Below are 20670 nucleotides of genomic sequence, written 5' to 3'. Positions count from 1 at the left end.
ATTCCTGCTCTTCAAGATGGGTAACAGCTTGTGAAACTGTTTATCACTCTTTTTATTTTACCAGAATAGTGTTTATCCATAAAACACATTTCAGTTTAAGCTTTTCTGGATTACATTAACTTGATGATGCTACCTGAAAAAAACCCTGCAGAATGAAAATTATCTTTGAAAGTTTCAGAAAGATTAGTTCAGAAAAAAAAAAAATATTGTATGTTGTCATATCTTGGTATATCATATTTTGAGAAAGATAAAAAAGTCCAAATAATTTTAAAGCATGGATCAAAACATATCGTATTTCATAGGCTGAAATGTTTCCTATTTGCATAATAATACATGTGTTTGATACTACTTCTAAGTACACATATTTATTTACGTTATGCATCTTTTTTGACAGATACATGATGTACAAAGGAGTTGGCATGTGGCTCAAAACATGTGTTTGCTTTTTGTTTTCCATTTGTCTGCTCCAGTGGCCTATCTGTTGCTCGTATGGGGCGTGCACTGAAGCAGCATTGAACAGCTGCTGGCCCCTTAGACTTATCCTTGGAAAAAAATGCACTTTTGGTCAGAAACTGAGTCCTTGAGTTCACCCTGTATCAGTGAGGACCCCACTATTACTCCCCAAAGCCCAGATGCTCTACAGGTGGTAATAATGATGGAAGAGGTGAAGTAAAAGTTCTGACAGCATATAAAAAATTCAGCAAAGATACCTTCTTCAGATACAGGTGAAGTCCTAATGGCAGTATACTTTGAGAGACCTGGAACTATTTCAGTGTATTGTGGAAGAGCCTGAAGGTAAATGTTCTGCTGTAAACTACTTGGATTTTAACAGATGAAAATATGCTTATTTGCATATTTGGGGACAGATGTAAGCAGTCTTTCAGTTTGAATGGCTTGCCAATGGAAACATGGATTCTGCATTATAAGACCATTTTGGATTAGTATGGTTTACCTTTTATGAAGCATCTGGAAACAGCAAGTCCCAAAAGCCACCAGTATCAACAGCAGTAGTGGTATAGTGGGTATTACAACATAAATTAGATTTGGAATTATACCTACAAGACAAAAAGCTCTCATTAATGTCCCCCATGTTGAAATACTCTTAACCACATGAGTAAAAATCTGGAGTAAAATATCAGAAATACATTAAATTACACAAAAGAGAATTCATACTTTTTTTCTATAGGAAGAGCTCCAAAGATATGACTCAGCAATATCAAGAATAAAATAGTACTTCTCCAGAAATGTGCAAAACATCATTTAACAATTTAAATTCTGGTATTTTCTATGTGCAACAATGTGAGATTTCCAGTTTTATAATTGAAAATTCAAACATTTAAAGAGAGTATATTTCACAGACTATTGTTTCTACAGTCTGTATAACCTGTCTGCTCAGTGGCCTTTACATGTTAGATTCCACCCATGCGTGACCACAAGAGGAACAAACCCTGCTCTTGTCTCCCCATTCCTCTTAAAAGACAAACATACACTGTCCTTCCTTGACCCATGTGGAGAGAGCCAAAGGTGCTCACCTGCAAGTCCCTGGGCAAAAGGAGTGGAGAACGGTACAAGCTGGCACTCTGTTACCTGCCTAGAATAGAGGATGGGGTCTACAACTTCCAGAGAGGGTCTGACTGTTTTTCAGTAACCATATGTTCATGTTTTATAACAGTACACATTTAACATACAAAGTATGGAGACTTTCTTACCAATTGCCCTCTTTTGAACATATTTTCACTAGCAAGAATAAATGTGAATGTTCAAGTTGGCTTTGTTTATGAGTTTTAGCTAGAGAGTCTTTGCATTGTTTGTAAAAATAGAATTATTGACTTCAAAATACACTTCATCAGTATATCTATTCCTCTGGAGTCACAAACAATGGGAACATCAGTGAGAAAAAATGGCTTAAATCCAGGCAGCAAGTGTGGAAAGGGAGCGCCAGCTTTCCATAGTCCTACGGTGTAATCCTGTCAAATCCTGAGTTGCTCCTCAGAGATTTTCAATTCCTTGAATTAAGGCCATGCTACAACTCTTAATGAACTGCAGCAACTCTATTCAGGATATAAATTGCTAAATGAAGGAGCTGAGAGCATTACAGATGACTCCTAGGCAGTAGGCATCCATTTTCAAAATATCAAGTGCCACGTCTGCTAGAAATCTCAGCAAAACTTTTGTGGTATTCCTTAAAACACAGGGTACTTGGTGAAGTTATGGCACAGTGTTTATTCTGCAGATAACTGGAAACTTCATTCCCTATCTGTTAGGAAAGATTAATTTGTGCCTTTTTTGTAAGCCCCAGGTATCAGATATAAGAGAGAATGTATGCACCATATGTTTGTTACACTGGGGAAGAGGTGGGGAGGAGACAGAGGCAAAGTATGGGCTACCACAGCCTGGAAGGAGATGCTCCACAGCCGGGTGAACACTGCTTGAAATCTTGGATCTTGACAGAGACTCACCAGGGTCAGAGACAGCAGTGCAGATTTCAAGGACTGCTGAACTGTAGATTTGGATAAAAGTCTGGGGAGACAGGGAAATAACTTGTTTCCACAGCTACAAAGAGGACTAAAATCTTTGAAATGTTATTCAAAAGTATACTTTTTCAGGGCACTTCCTGGGGAAATAGGCTGCTTCCTTCCATTGACAATAATGGAAATTGTTAAAGATTAATTTAACTGAGTCCACTGTTAATATTTTTACCAGAACACTCAATTCATGTGAACACATTACCTGTTTCAGTAGCAATAACATGATACTGATCTTCTGGTTTGCTTGTGTCATAAGGATTTCCTGCTGGCACCATTGGAAAAATACCTGAAAAGGATATCAGATATTTTAGGAAAACAGTGAGTACAAAATATGGCTGTTACATTATTGAATAAATTAACAGTCATTACATCTTAATGTATACTGGAAAAATGAATATTTTCAGGACTGACTAAACTGCTAAATATAAACATGTAAACAGGATTTTATTGTAAAGTTAGGATTACATCTGGAACAAGAATTATGAGCAGTGCTATTCTGAACAATAGCCATATATTTGTAGCTATTGCTCTATAGAGGATTAGTTTTTAATATGTTCCAGTTCTAAACTATGTTTCTTAAAACTGAGCCATTTTGGAGGTCCTTATAAGATGTCCTTATAATTATGTATTTACCATTGCAACTCAATTTAATGTTTCGAAATTTCTTACCGTAATCTTGGTCCGCTCTGTCTCCTAATTCTTTCTCTAAGACATTATCTGCTAAATCAATATTTGAAATCAATTGTTGAAGAATGAAAAGTGTAATAAAACAGATGTTTTCATTATTTTGCATGCAGTGTCACAGAAATGGATACATTCTCCAAAACAATAATTGCTTAATTCTTCAGCATTTAATCTTCTTACCAAAGACTACTTGCAAACTTGTCACAAATCATTTCTAGATCATACTTTTTCACTCATTAGAAAAGGGCCATAGTTTATTCTAGTTCCAATTCTTAGTGGCCTCTGATAGGTTACTGGCTAAATCACTGAATCCCTTAATTTCTTGTGCTGAATAAAACTCCTAGCATATTCAAAGTTTAATTTGTGCAGACATTCCTAAAACAATATGAGAAAGGAAGTGTTCTCCATAAGTCCTTAAACCTTACTCACATTTTCAAAATAATGCTTACAGAGTGTTGGCTATGAAGCAACACAAAACAGCACAAGTCTGTGAGGTTACATGTCATCTTCATAGAGTTTGGTTTTGTAACAGGCAGCCCTAAAATACAAGTCATGGACAGTGGGTTCTAACGCATCACATAAGGAAATAAAATTATTGAAAGAGGAATGATAGCATCATATTTCTTGTAATGCACCAGAAACTGGAGAACCACTTCGCGGCTTCGAGCTGTATGGCAGAGGCTTCCAACTTTACTTATGGCCGTTGTTACAACTTAGAGCTTACAGAATTTACAGACAATTTAGAGATTACAGATATTACAATTTAGAGATTAGAGAAATAATTACCTCATATTGAAAGGACAGGTATAGGAGTGGAATCTGCACGATTGCTTGAATATCATGTCTTTATCGTAAGACTATATTAATATTATAGTGTTATTAGCCTGCAGTTCTGAGTGTTCTGATAAACACAAAATGCTGGGAGAAATCGAAGGAGCAATGCAGCCTACTAGAACAAAGCCAATTATTTCATCTGCTCTCATAAAAACTGTCTACATTTAGCTGTATGTAAAGAAAGGTATTAAAATACCACAAAGAACTGAGTTGCTGGCTCCAGACAGCTGAGGAGGAGATGAGTTTTTAATTTGACTGCATAATCAAACCTACAGGAGGTGGACAGGAACTAAAGGTGGTTGCAATTACCGACCTATAATTAAATTTAAGATCGCTGAATTATCAATATGATCTAAAGCCAGACTGAACATTGCAACAGTAAATGCTGTCAAGGGGGGTACTATAAAAAGGGCTTAGAGAAATGGAAGTGACTACCAGAAGTGTAGTTGCTGCTTGAGTAATACTGACCAACAATCACTGTTCTGAACTCTCTGCTGATACAATTATATGCAACTTCATCATGGTCACCTACAACCTCTGTGTTTTGGCCTATGACTGGTATCACACAATATATACTCAAAACAGACAGGAAAGTTATGAAGAACAATACGCTCAAATAACAAAGTTAAATTCATATGCACATGGCTCTTTAAGATTCTTAGTAAAATGGATGTATTTTGTATTGCAAATGGCTAATATTGAAGCTATTACAGTGATTTGGGGTGGGGGGAAGGTAATTTGTAAATCTCACTAGGTTTTAGATAGCAAATGTAATTTTTTTACAAACACTGGTACTTTCTTGAGGCAGTGAGAGAAATGTCATACACCTATTTATATACATTTATGCATCTACTCTTCTCCATGTGATAGAAAATTACATTTCTGGAGAATAGCCTTTTTGTAAAGAGCACAATCCCAACAGCTTGAAAAGTAAATAGCTACAATTCAGCAGTACTGTATTTAGCTGCATAAAAATGTCAGTCCTTATAATAATCTTCCTATATATTGTTTGCCTTATTATATGCTTCATTATACACTAGTAATCTATTTCTACATAATGGAAGAAATACAAATTCATTTTCATTGTTACTGTTATCACTTTGTTTTCTGTCAATCCAAAATACTCAGCATTTTTTCAGATGGTGTAAGCAATAGGAAAAAGTAGTTCACTATTACAGAACAATTATTTCACTTACATTTGTTTGTTTTTAAAGATACACAATATACTTGAAACTGACCCCTCTTAATCAAATCTGTATTTTGTGACAAAATATGTTATTTTAACAACTTAAAACTTTTATTGTGTTCTCTTACTTCAAAATAATTGTGATCAGTTGTAAAAGTAATAAAATTGTATACGACACAGTTCCTTGAATGGTGTGTGACCAAGATGATAACTGATCACCATAAGACAGCAATAGCCACTAATAATTTTAGAAGCAGGAACAGATTTGGAGGGTGGGGATAAAATGTGTGGGTATATCAAGCCTTTCAGGTATTTAACATTTGCTTGCAATACTAATAGCTATTAATATCTCTGTGAAAATATTAGACAGCGAGAAAGCTATCCATCAAAACAGGAGGAAGAAAATGGCCTGGATCTCTGCAGATAGATGGACCTCTATAAAGAGTGTGATTATTGCTAGATCATGAGCATAGAGAAAGCAGGCAGGAAACTGCAGAGTTAGGTAGGTCAAATAGCTGCTAAGAGTAGGATTTCATATGCATTCTGAGTTTCAGCTTAGCTTTTGAAAAGCAGGCACACCATAATTTTTGTGAAAATACTTGCATGATCCTGCTTAAAAGCATTTTTTCATTTACTGTAAGTACCATCAAAAGCAGAAACTGTTACAGGTTCAACTTGAAAGTTTACTTTTCACATCCTCTTTCTGTTTGCACAAAGCTCAGTTTATAGTTCATGTTTCCTCTACTGACATATACAGAATCTATGTCATGACTGGAAGTACAGCCTTAGATCTGGCTTAAGATCTGGCTTTCTCTGTCATCATCTGAACTAGCGTGCATCTGCTCTTCATATCTATAAATCTACATGTATGAACACAGAATTTTATTCCTGCTTGTTCTGGGCTTTTATTTTTCTCTCTTTAAGTCAAAACTTTTAGAAACAGTCACCAAACATAAGTTGGTATAGTCATCAGAGGTCTGAAAGTGCAAGGATATCATAATTTTTTCACAGTAGGACCAAGAGATGTCTTGGTCATCCCACTTGGTAGCAAGCAATGGAAGCAGTAAGTGGCCATTTAAAACACTTTGTGGAGAATAAAATAACTAGTGAATGAGTTAAATCAAAGTAAACCTGGGAATGCATGACAGTGAAGCTAACCTTGAAAATATTCTTACTGGATACAGACAGGTTTATTTAAATTACCACTAGATTTTATATATTACATCCCCTGTTAATGTCAGCTCAGCCACTCACACACCAAATGAGTTAGCACCACAGGCCACAAGACATTTGCAGATTCCTTCACAAAACAAAAAGCAATTCTTGTTCTAAGAAAGTGTCCCACCTCTGAAATAGAACTTCAGTTTCACCTACCTAGGCCATACTTGCAGATAAAATTGTGCTTCATGTTGCATCTGTCATCATTCCACTGATAAAGGTATGGCCCTCCCAGACCAGGGTTTGCTGTTGGCTGATGATACATCACCACACAGGCTTCACTTCCACAGGAAGGCTCATCTGTATACCAATTTCTGGTGGTACGCATAAAGACAAACTTTCAAATTTTGAAGGTAAGATTCATCAGGATGCCAAGGAAAGCAGTTTACATCAATGAAAATAGGTCAACGCCAATGGCCCCATCCTCTTCCAAGATATCTGCATTTCCCAAAAATCTTCTGTGAAAGGTGTTTAGGGCCTGGGCTCCACATCTCTGGATCTTAAAAAAAACACTCAGACCAAAGCACCTCTGCAGAAATAACACACTACTTCTCTGCTACCTGTTTTCCTGCCTGACTCTCATCTGTCTCGTTGTCCTGTGAGCTACTCTGGCATTTTGTTTAATCAGGAAATTAAAGGCTTTTCAAAAGACAGGGTAGAAACAGAAGAATTTGCACTATGTAACATTCATGACTTTACTTGGTGGCTGGCTCCCTGATTCAAGGTGGCTAGAGTCTTGCAGAATTTGTCTGCCTGCTTTCAGACCACATCCTAAATCCTCTATGTGGGGCAGAAAATCTCCAATAGCCATACAGAGCCAAAGAAAATTGTATTCTGAAGCCACAGTGTGCCATCCTTTTACAGCTTCAAATTCAAAACCCTGGCTGCTAGCTCCGCTTTATCTGGAGAAGTTAAGGGGGGATGCTACTAACGTCACAGGGCAGTGTGTGTTCAAGCTCCTTTCTAGAAGACTTGATTAACATTTCACTCTATTTCTTTCCATGAAACCTTCTCAATAAGTTGTTTTACAGGCTTACCTGAAAGGCGAAATACTTCCATCAGCCCACTGGTAGAGGTCAGGGCAAGGACTTGAGGTGGCTAGTCCATCGCTACTTCTCCACAACCCAATCCAGAAATCACCATCAGAAATCCCGGAGCCTGACTTAGTGAGGTTTTGCAACATGTTTTCTATGAGTTGCTGCTCAGTTTCACTTTCCAAGCTCAGTAAAGCCCCGCCATCAATTTCACAAGCTTGGCGGGCCTCCTGGAAGCCAACACGCCTAGACAAGTCCTGGAAGTAAGCTAACTTATAACAAGAATGCTTGAGGTCACCATAGCACACCTTTTGACCTGAAAAATATAAAAATGAGAGTGTGTAGAGTATACTAATGAATATCACAACTGGAAAAAAAATTATAGAACAGCATGTATACAGTGATGGAGAAGGACAGTAGGTTTTTTCTTGTGCCCCTCTATGAAAGGGCTCACGTTGACACAGTGACAGAGCTGAAAACCTTAGCTTTAATTTAAATTGCAAATATCATAAAGTTCACAGGAATCTATGGCTGTCTTCCCAAGGCCTGTGAAACTCTCCAAGACACTAAAAACTCCCACTAACTTCTAGAAGAATGTTCTCTACTTTAATGACTGTACCATCAGGCCCCTCTGTTAAAGCCAGGATCTGTTTGGAGGGTATTTTCTTAACTATTTCATACTAATGGACCAGCTCCACTTCTATTTGGTAATCAAAGCTATCTGATCAGGAAAAAAAAAAAATATAAAAAAAAAAAGAAGTGAAAATTCTCCATTTTAGTGGCAAGAAGAAGCTAGCACTTTCTTGATTCTGCTATCTAACCTTGAGAGGGTGTATTCACGACCTTATAGCTACTCTTCGCAATAATGGGTCTAAATACAGTCTGTAAGGGTGTGTGGAAGGAGAGTGTTTGCTCCTTTAAGGCTATCTGTTCAATGACTTTTTCAGTGCAAAAAAGGGATAATAAGAAAAGGAGGAAGCCATACACAAAGTCTCATCAGATACACTATTTGGTGGGCTATCAAGAAACCGCAGGCAAACAGGACTTTGCAACTTCATGAGGATGCACACCTGGGGACCCAGGATGTTGAGGGGGTTGGTGGGACTATGAAATCTGATGAGGGAACATGTCTGGTTAAGGAATGAGGAGGAACAAAGGGGGAATGGATAGAAAGGAGTATAAAAGGGGCCAGTCACATGTAAAACAAGGGGAGTGTGTGGCGGTCTAGATGTGTGCCTTCCCTAGTGAGCTTCTGTCTCCACCAGCCAATGAGGAGGGGACTTGGCTGTCCTTCTTTATGTTTTATGTGGGTCCTTGTCACGGTTTTGAACCCCTGGATGGCAGCCAACCACTTGCTCATCATATCCCCCCTCCCAGGGATGGGGGAGAGTATTAAAGGGGTAAAGGGAAAACGACTCATGGGTTGATATAAGAACAATTTAACAACTAAACTACAATAAAATTGAAAATAATTATAATAATAATAGTGATATATACAAATATACAAACGAATGACACACAGTGATACTGCTCACCACCTGATCACCAAGGCTCAACCCATTCCTGGCTAATGAGTCCAGAGCAGAGGAAGTCCCAAAGCTTCAATCCCAAACAGAGATAAGAGTCTGAGAGACGGAGATGACTCTGAGGGAGGGCCAACCCAGGGGGAGAGCCAACTTCCGGACAGTTCCTCATCTATATACTGGGTGTGATGTACCTGATACAGAACATCCCATTGGCCAGTTTAGGTCTCAATCCTAAACCAAAGGTCAAATCCTGGGCTAGTAATTGGGGCTGTGCTCCCTCCCAGCTTCGCCCGCATCTGCAGACACTGGCACAGCAGAGAAGTTGAAAAGTCCTTGGCTGTCCTGGCAGCAACTATAAGCATCAGCACATTATCAGCTTTCTCCTCAGCACAAATCCAAAACAGCCTCACACTAGCTACTATGAAGAAGGTTAACTCTGTCCTGGCTGAAACCATGACAGTCCTGCATGTGGATGCTGTTGAAGGCAGGAACTTGTCTGTGGCAATCTGTTCGATGGCTGTGTCATTGTCCTGTCTGTTTGGCACTGGGATACCTGCTCAGCTTTGCCACTGGTTGAACCAGAAAAGGGGAAAATGGCAGCCACATCATTTAGCCCAGAGAGAGGCCCTGGGTATGGGAGTGGGCACTAGTGGCCAGGCAGGAGGGAGTCCTGGGACTGGAGGTGTTGGAGGAGTCAGTCACATTCTTAACATCCTTAACTCAGCCAACAGAAATTCCAGATATTAGCAGATACCACAATACTATCCAGATACCATAAAGCAGCCCTGTGATGATTTCAGAAAGCACTGCATCTACTGCATTCACAACAGTTTTTTCCTTGCCCTTCAGAGTTATGTCTGCAGAAAGAATCAAAAGCCAAATGATGAAATAATGTTTTTTTTTCCTTCCAGTTCTTTGCCTGAGAAAGACACATGCTTTTTTCCTAAAAAGGAAAAATAACTATAATCTTCAACTAGTGAGATTCACTAGAGTTTATTCAACATATACAAGATCTGGAATAAAGAGTTCACTTATCAGCTGCAACTGAACTCCATCATATTTATTTGGGGACAGGAGAAGGGTTCCAAATACATATATATGTGTGTGTGCGCGCGCGCACACGCGCGTGTGTATATAAAAGGAAATAAGCTAACCATCTCTTCAAAGATCAAATATTTTCCACTATGGAAATTTATCTTTGGAGAAAAAAAGGAGGAGAGTTTATTTTGCTAAGTAAGAACTATCAAAGGGCACCAAAGAAATAAGAATTACCAGGCGTTACCTAGAAAGTTTAGAAACCAAGAAATTTTATAATTTTACTGGAAAATTTTGCAAGGACAGTATTTTATTGTACCATGTTAGTTTTGCATTTGAAAATCTTGTATTTACTCCCACTCTTAAGCAAACAGACACATATCTCTCACGCAAAGAACCCTTTGGCTTTACCTTTAAACAGGTTTTATCCAGTTTTATCTTAGGAACAAAAATTAATTTGTCACTGGGAAACAGAAAACTTCAGCCTATAACTTAAGCTGTACTTAAGTTTTTTAAGGCAGTGTTTTTCTATACACAAAGAATAAACATAGAAGTGAACAAAGCCTAAAAGATACAATAAAATTAACTCTTCTTGCTTTAGTGTTGCTTCATTTTCATATTTAATGACAGAGTAGCACACTTTCCATAGCAGATTGCATACAGCACAAGAGCTGACTGAAGACTTCTCTATATTTGCACAGAGCATAGTTTCAAGAATTTGCAGAGAATAAGCAGACTGGATCAAAGTTGCATGAACATAGGATTGTTGTAACCTTTCTCAAAAAAAAAAGTCTTTCTGAAACTTTTTCTTTATGACACTCTATTAAAGTTCATCTGGGAGAAAGACTGTCAGTAAGAGAAGTGTCTTTGCAGTCTCATTCTTATTTAGGCTTGGCAAACAGACTTCCAAAAAGCCACTTGTTTATCAGTAATTAATCTGCCAAAATAATAAAGGAATAAGAATAACATAATGTAAAGACAAGTTTGTGCCACAAATATCTATGGAAAAAGCCAGGCTCTGAGATCAGGAAGAGACCACCTATTTGGACTTTCTCTGATAATGTCCTGACAATGCTGTATATGTCCCGATTCCTTTCCTGACATTTCTCTTTATTTACATAGGTTAAGAGTCTTGCTATCAATGAATGCAGTAAGAGCCATAGTCCTAGCTGGGAAATGATCCTGAAGAATCAAGGCACAGACCCTTTGTTACAGATGCATATAAAATAATGGTTTTCTTCATAAGACTTCTTAGAACAAAAACTCCCGCTGTTATCAAAGTAACAACGTGATAGCTCTAAATGCTCAAAAGTGGAAAGTGCAAGAATGAAAGTTGCACATGAAATCACAGCTCATTCCCTTCATCTATAATGTTGCAATTCAAATTTTGCAGACATTATCATATTTATTTTCCCCAGGAGCTCTGTCTCATTGACAGGATAGAGAGCACAGTGAAGGAGGAGCTGTTTAACAGTTTAATCCTCACCTCTGGGTGAGTGACTATGGCTTACTGCCAGAGTACACATATGTACATAGCAGTGCAAACATCCAAAGGCTAGCACTGAATTATATAGGACAGTAATCATTTACAAGGAAAAGGGACCACACCTCTCCCTGTAACAAAAGATTGGATTCAAAGCATTAATTCAAGATGTATATGCAGATTTATGGAGAGTCCTTTGTCCATTGTTTTGTTCTTTTTATCTCCCAGACAATTTTTAGAAATAAACTCTTATGATTCCTTTCATTCCATTCACATACTCCTCCTTGACACCAAGTAGTAAGTTATGAGCAAATTTAGGTATCAAAATATCCCTGTCACAATTTCACTCATGCAGGAACATTCAATCCACTGAGATGAGTGGGTTGCCCAGTACCAATCTCAATTCTTGTGCTGCACCTACTTTTCATAGGAAAATAGCTAGCTTTCAGTCCGTAACACACACATGCGCTCCCCTTCCCCTTCTCAGGTGGCTGAAGTACCCCACACACAGTCTCTGTTGTCATACACATTCTCTGCTCTTCTGTGATTGTCCCAAAACGTCAATCAAATGACCTCTCCAACAGGACAAACGGGTCCTTGCTGGCTAACTGACCAAGCTTCTGCAGCGTACTTCTCTTCCAGTCAGCTCCTGCATGGAGACTCACGTGCCATTTGGCAGTTTCTGAGCTGCTATAAGGCTTGTGTCCATAAACTGTAAGCTGTGCTGTAACACTGGCCCAATATGGAGGTTGCATTAGTGTCAGGGCTCAGCTCCATCACCCACAAGCAGCTGAGGAAACCATGGGGAACTGTATGGAGCCGGGAAGGGAAGGACAGGCACTTGTGATGCACAACAGCAGTAGAGCTGCTCGACAGGTGCCACTGCAGCCCCTAATATGTGACTGTTCTGTGGAGTCCAGTAACAGCTTGCCCCCATTGTGCACTCACAGCATGAAGCTGGAGTTATCCACAATACAGATGTGAACACCTAATCTGTACCCAAGGGTTTATCTGAACGGGTTAGCAAGTTAAAATCTTGAACCTTTGCCTGAAGGCTTTTTTTTTCCCATAAACCGCTCTGAATAATTTTTGAGGATACTATTGTTATTGCAGATGTTTGTGAAGGTTAAATAGCTTTAAATTCAAGTATTATAAAGAGAAAGAATTGAACAAGTGAAAATCTGTGTACAATCCAACTCCCAAATTACTTTTTCTTGTTGCTCTCTACAGAATGAAGTATGTGATGCAGAGTAGTAAGCTTTCTGGAAGAAGTTGTGAATTTTTTTGTTCTAGTTAATTTAGTCCCTCTGTATAAGCAGTGACCTACTCTGAATCTTTTCTTTCTTCTTTTGAAGAGGACTTTTATCTGCTGTAGCAGAGGTAGTTCAATGTGTTAATGGAAAACTGCAGTTGCGTCTTAATAGCTGGCAAATCAGTTGACACTTTAGTGCTCTTCTTGGAGAATGCTGAGATGTCAAATTTTCAAGCTTCATTTTTTTACAGCTTTCTCTCACTACTAATTTCTGAACTACAAAGCAGAAATAATTTACCAGTGAAAAATGACAGAAAGGGACCACATTGGATAGCAGACAAGATAAGTATGGAAACATCAACTGTGGGCTATTTTACCTTCTTCTAACATCTTTGCATCAGAGAAGACTACACTGTTAATTCTAAAGCAACAGTTGCTATTTCAACTGTATAAACTGAATTCCAATTTTTCTGTCCCAGTTGAATAGAAACTAGATTTGCAAGCAAGTCTATTGGAATGACTCAGGGTAAGATACCACGCAATGTGAATAAACATAGGAAACAACCTTTCCACAATATCTGCCCTCTGCTGCTTGAAAGATGAAAGAAAACATGAAGGAAAATGTAGTTTCACAGGGTATCCAGAAAGGAAAAAAAAGAAAAGCATGTTATTGTTTTTAATACTCCCTTCAGCATGAGACCAAAGATCTAACTAATTAATTTGATAAGACCTAAGAACTCACTCTTACTGTTTTCCCTTACAAATACTCAAACAAGTTGAGGTTTGAACCAACCTTATCTGACTATCTGCAGATGTGAAGGTAGAGTGCTCACACCCTTCGTTCATGGAGTGTATCAGCTCCTTAATCCTTGATCCACCTTCCCTCACCCAAGCAGAACAGCCCAGACCCTCATCAGACATAGGCATAGAAACGGGCAAAACACACACTTGGTTTGGTGTCATGAACCCACACTTTACCTTTTCATCAATTATTTTCTTGCTTGTTGAGGGAAGAGTGCTGTGTTGAAGTGACAGCTAACTGACAAAGACTGTTCTCTTTTTTTTTCCCAGTTGCAAAACTGCAAGGTTAGGTCTCCCCAGTTTCTTTAATGGAAATGCCTCCAGGTTTGTTCTTTCTACCTCTCCTGGGTACACCAGACATACAACATAGCTCTGGCCCTGCTTCCCCAGCCTTAGCAGTCCAGTTGCCTACTGCAGGGAACCTGAAATGTCTGAAATTCCCTTGCACTCACTTTGTCTCACCATCTTGTTAGCTGAAGAAAGCAAGTGTACAGTACTTGCTCTAAGAAGTGCTAGCTACCATTTCAATACATATGAATCAGTTTTCATCTTTTGGTGTGACACTGTAGCTCCATCGCAGAATGTTTTGATATTAACATTAAAACAAAGACACCTTTTAGTTGAAATACTTGATACTTACTTAAAACATTTCTACAGATAATTCTGAAGGAAAAAACACTTCTCCAAGAAAAGGAGAAACAAGCAAATTCCCAGCTGGAATTTCAATCAATTATGTCTCCATTATGTTTTAATAATAATGCTTCATTAAAGAGAAATAATAGATTTCTTTAGGTCTGTCATGACAGAAGTTATAGCAAAATGTCATTCAGAAGCAAAATTACAAATACTCAGCTCAAAGACTCATCTTCCTAAGAGCATCAGGTTCAGTCCCAACTATACTCCCCTGGGCCATGAGGGGCACAAAGATTATCTTGAGTAACAAACATGACTCAGCTGGAGGTTTTGAAGGTAGAAGATAAGTTCCCTGATGGTAAATCCCATTCCTCTTCTTCTTGAGCCTCATAAACTAACCTACAATCCAGGGCCCACTACCATCAGCGTCCACCTAGATTAGTGGGGAACAGCAAGCTGCATGTGCATAGCATATGTGAGGAGAGCACAAAGGAATGCACACAGCCTGCTGTAGAGAAGTCCATTATGTTTTCATACTGTGACTTTTTCCTTCCCAAGGTAAGAGATTCATCAGAAAACAGAGGAGCACTACATACAAAGGAATGTGAAATATTTAACACTAACCAGAGTCCCAAAGGTCAGCACAAGGCTGATGGAGGCCTCTAGAAAATAAAGTAAAAAAAATAAGTTAACAAAGACTTAAGTGAAAGTGATCATGAAATAACAGCAAGACAGAAATCTATGTAAGTTAACCAAAATATTCCACTGGCCAGGTAATATTTCTCTGCCTGTGTTATGAAGACTGGTCTTGGTCTTGAGCTTGTGTGAGCACATTTAGCTCAAGGGTTGTGTAACCATCATGCAGGACACTGTCCTTGTGTCACAGGGTGCTCCATGACAAGTCCCAGTAATGCACTTCAGAATGTGGCCAGTAAAAGGCTAAAAGGTATTACATTTTCCTAATCACATTTTGATTCAAAGCCAATGCATCTTGTCAACTGACCTTTGTATTATGCAGTCATATTTTGATTGGGTTCAGCTGCTAGTCATATTTTGATATACTATGTTACTTCTGTTGATGTTTCACTGCATCATAGTTGTGTCCATCTACTGAATTTAATTTGGGTTTTTTTGATGATTCATATTACTTTTTTAAAAAAATACTATCGTGATAAGATTTCATAATTGTGTTCGATCTTCATTTATGATAAAGGCAAATTGTCATCTTCTCTCCCAAAGCTTGTAATACTGAATACATATTGTTCTCTAGTTGAGTCAGCATTCAAATCACAGATATTGCTCAGCTCACACTCCTGAGGCAGATTAAGGAATTCCATGTTCTAATAAATTTGCCATTCAAATATAAACTGCTATACATATGATATGCCAGTATTTGTATCTGCATTAGTATCTTCATAGCTAATTCTTCCATACCTTAACAGGTACTTTTTCTTCCCGCCCACCTAATAAGCTCATGTGCAGAGAGAAGAGACATTCATTAATGATTTATACTTTTTCTAGATTAGGGGTTATGCCTAATTGTCATAATACAGTTTCTCTTAAGTGATTTTTGATCCTTGAGGTTTTTTCCAACCTTTATGATTCTGTGATTCTTTTGTGAACTTTAAAAGGTTCCAAGTCCCTTTTAAGGGACATAAAATAACTGAGGGTCACATTTGCCTATTAAGTAACTGTACTTCAGGTAGATATATGTACAGGCAGACAGTTCCCATACATCATATCATATAGTCATTAGCATGTAGACAATGTTTAAGGTGGCTTAACAGAGGCTGGCCCTAACCTCTCTTAAGCAAAACTCCAGACTTAGCCAGACTTCTTACAATACTTATTGTAATGGAGTCCCTTTCTTCATAAATTCCTAGGCATTGGCATGTAAAAATTACAGATGTATAGACACCATGTATAAAATGATAGGTAAAAGGCAAATTCTTTCTATTCTCTCAAACACAGGCCAGATAATCTATCTTTACCCATTAACCATCCTATATCTTGTGAATTCGCAAAGATGATGACAGAGGTCCACAGACACCAGACAAACAGCCATCTCTAGGGTTAATGCAACTCTTGCAGAGAGAGAAAACAGGACACAATGGAAGTTGTATTATCCGGTTCATAGAGATTTAGTTATACAGAATATGAAGCTACACAAGAAGTATTTGTCCCAGTCCAGGCCCTGTCTCCTTTATTTTCTCTTTTGCCATGTGAAGTGATTTTCAGTTCATTTACTGCTGAAATTGAGTTTTCACTTGCATGTGAGTCTTTACTATTTATGCTATTGTGTTTCCAAGCACTGTTGGGGACAAGGAGTTGACAAGGAGGTTATTTCTGAGTATCAACTGTTCTCAATAGACCCATAATAGCTACATTTTTACAGGATCAAGCAATGAGAAAGGAGACAGTCTGCTTGTAAAGGAGCATTGGGCAGTGCTGATTTGAATATTAAAGAATATTACTTATCACTAACACCTGGATTTGCCATCTGGCTGAACACAAATGCAATTAAAATGAAATCTGATAGCTTTCCTCCATATTGCAGCAAGACAGCCAGTTAGTAAAATAGGTGGTTAAAAGAAAGAAAGAAAGAAAAAAAAAATATATATATATGAACATTGATGACAAGTATTGAGCTAAATAGATTCTTTTGGGGGAGGTTTTTAAAGCCTCTATGAGCTCAGAACCTGCAGAGTTCGAGGTCTTGGGAAGATGCAAGCAAGGATTGTTTGTCCTGCAAAACATACATAAGTTTTTAGTTGTCTTGAATAAAGCACTGGGAGGATTTGTCTTCCTCAGAGCCGACCACAAGTTTGTCTGGATTTTCAAAATCAGGGATGTGGTGTTCCAGAGACTGGATTGGTTTTGATGTACTGGGAACTGGAATACCTTCCCTCATGAAAGGCTGACACCTTCCCCAAGCAGTGATAGGCTTATTCACTCATTTCACAAAGAAAATAGCACACACATTTATTTCTTATCGTTAGATTTTCAGCCCTGACACACATGGCAGGGATCTCAGGACACTGATAATAGAGCTCTAAAGAAGTAGCTTGATGTCTAAATCTCATCACAAGCTAATCAGCATTTCACCATCCGTAATTACCCTTGCAGGAAAACATATTATTATAATTGGATAAATCAATACAGTGTGTCTTCAACTGTTAAACAAATAGCCATTTTTATGAAACAGTTTTAGACATTGATTCGAGTGATATGTCAGTGTCAAAAAAAACCCCTAAACTATAAAGTATTTCCCAAGTACTTCTGCCCCCCTCCCCCTCCAGTCAAACCATTAAAGCCCTGACAGTTTTCCTTTCTTCTAAGTGAAACATACCTACCCCTTGCCATCAGCTCTGATTCAGATATCTAACATATCATAAATTTAAAGCCTGAGATCCATTTAGCTTTTCCTGTAATAATGGTTTTCCTTTCTTCTGACCATGTGAACTTTATGGGTATTTATCACAGGGCTGATCATGGCAGACAGCCACTTGCTTCTATAAGGGGCCAGTGCAAAACTGCACTGTCTTAAGGGTTCATGCAAAGTGCCAACACAGTTGCCAAGACAACCCCCTAAAAATTGCAAGTTGCCTTCCCTTTTCCCATGTCAAGAAGGAACTGAGACTGGTGTCAGACCTGTATTTTTTCCTCATTTGTCTTTGACAGGTCTAGCAACAATGCAGGCTCTTTGGCATCACTGAGCATGACGAGGACAATGCACTAAAACTTAGTGCTGGCATCCACAGAGATGATAGGCTTGCATTTCAGCATGGCATGATATGCATCTTCTCCACTGGCAGTAAGAAAAAAAGTCACCATGAGTATAGGACGTGGACCATAAACATTTTCTTTTGCAATATATACTCAGGACCTCAGTTTTCCTGAACAATGAATTATGTTTGTTAAAAAAAATGCAAAATTACCCAAAGTATAACACCCTTCATGGGTGTAAATAACCCTATTCACTTGCACAGACACAAGCAGGAATTCCAATGAAAACACCCAAAAGTCAATGGAATCTATTCCAGCCTATTCAAAATACGAGGATATTAGAAAGACTACAAGTCTGCTCCAGGATGTGCATTATTTATGCAGGACTTAAAAAAAAAATAAAAAAAAAAAAAAAAAAAACCTGTTACTGCTGAAGCTGTTAGCAGTGGTTTTGCTTGATTGTTTGCATTTTTTCTGAAAAGTCTTATACACACATACACTAACATAATTTTTTATATATCACATCCTAAAGACACACAAAGAGTGTTCTATCATTTCAGTTGTTTAATAAAAATAAATAAGCACTGACACAAACACTGACAAGACTGGCATATTAAGCCCCTTCATCAGTAATTTTGTGTGTAGCTGTAAAGACCGGAACAGATTTCCCAGATACTTTTAAAACAGACACAACATGGAAGCTTGTAAATTGTTGTTAGCATGTTGTGGAATACACTTGACAAAAACTGTAGAGTCTGAATGGCTTAAGTATAATGTGTGCCAGCCCAGGGGAGCAGGGATTATTCTTATTCTCCTGTCCCAAACCAGAAGACATTTTCACACATACCTAATTTTATGTACGTCAGTCGACTCCCTCAACAGGATTTCTCACAGAAATAAATTTAAGCAATTCTGAGAGTTTCTGCTTATTACTCATTTCTTATTTTTGTCTCTAGAAGGAAATAGTTCATAAATCTTTAGTCATTAAAATATACTCTTCATCAAACACTATCCACAGCAAGCATCATCCGTTCTCTTATTCTTTTTCAGTGAAATTTGAATGTTTTTTTCCAATTAAGTGTATTTTCATGGATTTGTTACCACAAATATAAGTAAAATTTATATATATATGTATATACACACACATATACATATGGATGTGAAATTATATGAATTTCCTTAGTTATGGACTTAAATTTTCCTAGAGTGGAACACATTATTTACATCTCAGTACAAGAGGGCAATAGAGTGCCCATCTTTTTGCAGTAGTTCCACAATTAAAAGAGAAAGCAACAGGCAACTCCTTGCTCATTCACTTCAGAATCACAGAACCATAGAATGGTTAGGGTTGGAAGGGACCTTAAAGATCATGTAGTTCCATCCCCCTGCCATGGGCAGGGACACCTCCCACTAGACCAGGTTGCTCAAAGCCTCATCCAGCCTGGTCTTGAACACCTCCACGGATGGGGCATCCACAGCTTCTCTGGGCAACCTGTTCCAGTGCTTCACCACCCTCACCGTAAAATGTTTCTTCCTAATATCTAATCTAAACCTACCCTCTTTCAGCTTAAAAATGTTACCCCTCATCCTATCCCTCCACTCCCGGATAAAGAGTCCCTCCCCATCTCTCCTGTGGGCCCCTTTAAGTACTGGAAGGCTGCTAGAAGGTCTCCCCAGAACCTTCTCTTCTGTAGGCAAAACAAGCCCAATTCTCAGCTTGCCCTCATACAGGAGGTGCTCCAGCCCTGTGACAATCTTCGTGGCCCTTCTCTGGACTCAATCCAGCAGGTCCATGTCTTTCCAGTGCTGAGGACTCCAGAGCTGGATGTAGTACTCCAGGTGGGGTCTCATGAGAGCAGAGGGGGAGAATCACCTCTCTCAACCTGCTGACCATGCTTCTTTTGATGCAGCCCAGGATACAGCTGGCTTTCTGGGCCACAAGCGCACATTGCCCGGTCATGTTCAACTTCTCATCAACCAACACCCCCAAGTCCTTCTCCTCAGGACTTGAGGGTGTTGACTGATGAGAAGTCGAACATCACTTTCTACTAAAAAAGTGGGAAATGCCAATCCACATGGGATCTTAAAATTGGTAACAGTTCCCTTAAGGCAAAAAATAGAAGAGACCTTTGAGGGAGGAGAAATAAATTGGAATATTTTTCTCTTAGGGTAAATTATCCTTTATTACAAGTCAAATGGATGTAAAGCATAATTAGTTAATTCACATCACATGTATACAAACTTAAATGGGGAGAAACTGTTGATATATATAGAGTGGGATTCATCTTACCAAACTTTAGTCATTCCCAGTGTACCTGCCCATATCTAAGCTGGCTCACTTACCTCATTGTGTAGACAACTGAAAGAAACAGGCATTTTTAGAATGTACCTGCAGTATTTCCAAGACCTATGTTAAAATTAAATTAACCCCACTCTAAAAATACTGATTTTCTTTTTCTTCACTGCTAATAAAGTGAGCCTAGAGTAATTAGCTGTATACTGCCGCTACATTCAGACTTAAAGCCATGACAACTGTTTAGTTAGGAGTCAGTGTTTTTTAAGATTGCTTGGAACTGAAGGTCCTACTGTCTGTCAGTGGTGGGAGTGAGGAGTGTTTTAGCAAGGGACTCACACCATTTCTGACTACTGAGGGACAAGTATGAGTATAGAATTACTGTACAGAAATTACTATCAAGTCATGGCTTCATCTTACTTATTTCACATTAGCAC

General features: G+C 38.4%; 1 protein-coding gene across 1 annotated transcript in view; it reads right to left on the bottom strand.

Moving 5' to 3' along the window:
* Positions 1-20670, bottom strand: part of CHODL (chondrolectin) — a 28758-nt gene that overhangs the window by 3734 nt on the left and 4354 nt on the right. The window contains exons 2-6 of the mRNA XM_010077380.1: positions 7488-7800; positions 6607-6764; positions 3198-3245; positions 2731-2814; positions 953-1055 (exon numbers count right to left, since the gene is read on the bottom strand). Coding sequence (XP_010075682.1) covers positions 953-1055; positions 2731-2814; positions 3198-3245; positions 6607-6764; positions 7488-7800 — 706 coding nt within the window. The remainder of the gene's footprint in view (positions 1-952; positions 1056-2730; positions 2815-3197; positions 3246-6606; positions 6765-7487; positions 7801-20670) is intronic.

Source organism: Pterocles gutturalis, unplaced genomic scaffold, assembly GCF_000699245.1.
Source record: "Pterocles gutturalis isolate BGI_N339 unplaced genomic scaffold, ASM69924v1 scaffold41233, whole genome shotgun sequence".
Taxonomy (NCBI): domain Eukaryota; kingdom Metazoa; phylum Chordata; class Aves; order Pterocliformes; family Pteroclidae; genus Pterocles; species Pterocles gutturalis.
This window is presented reverse-complemented; position numbering and strand designations above follow the sequence as displayed.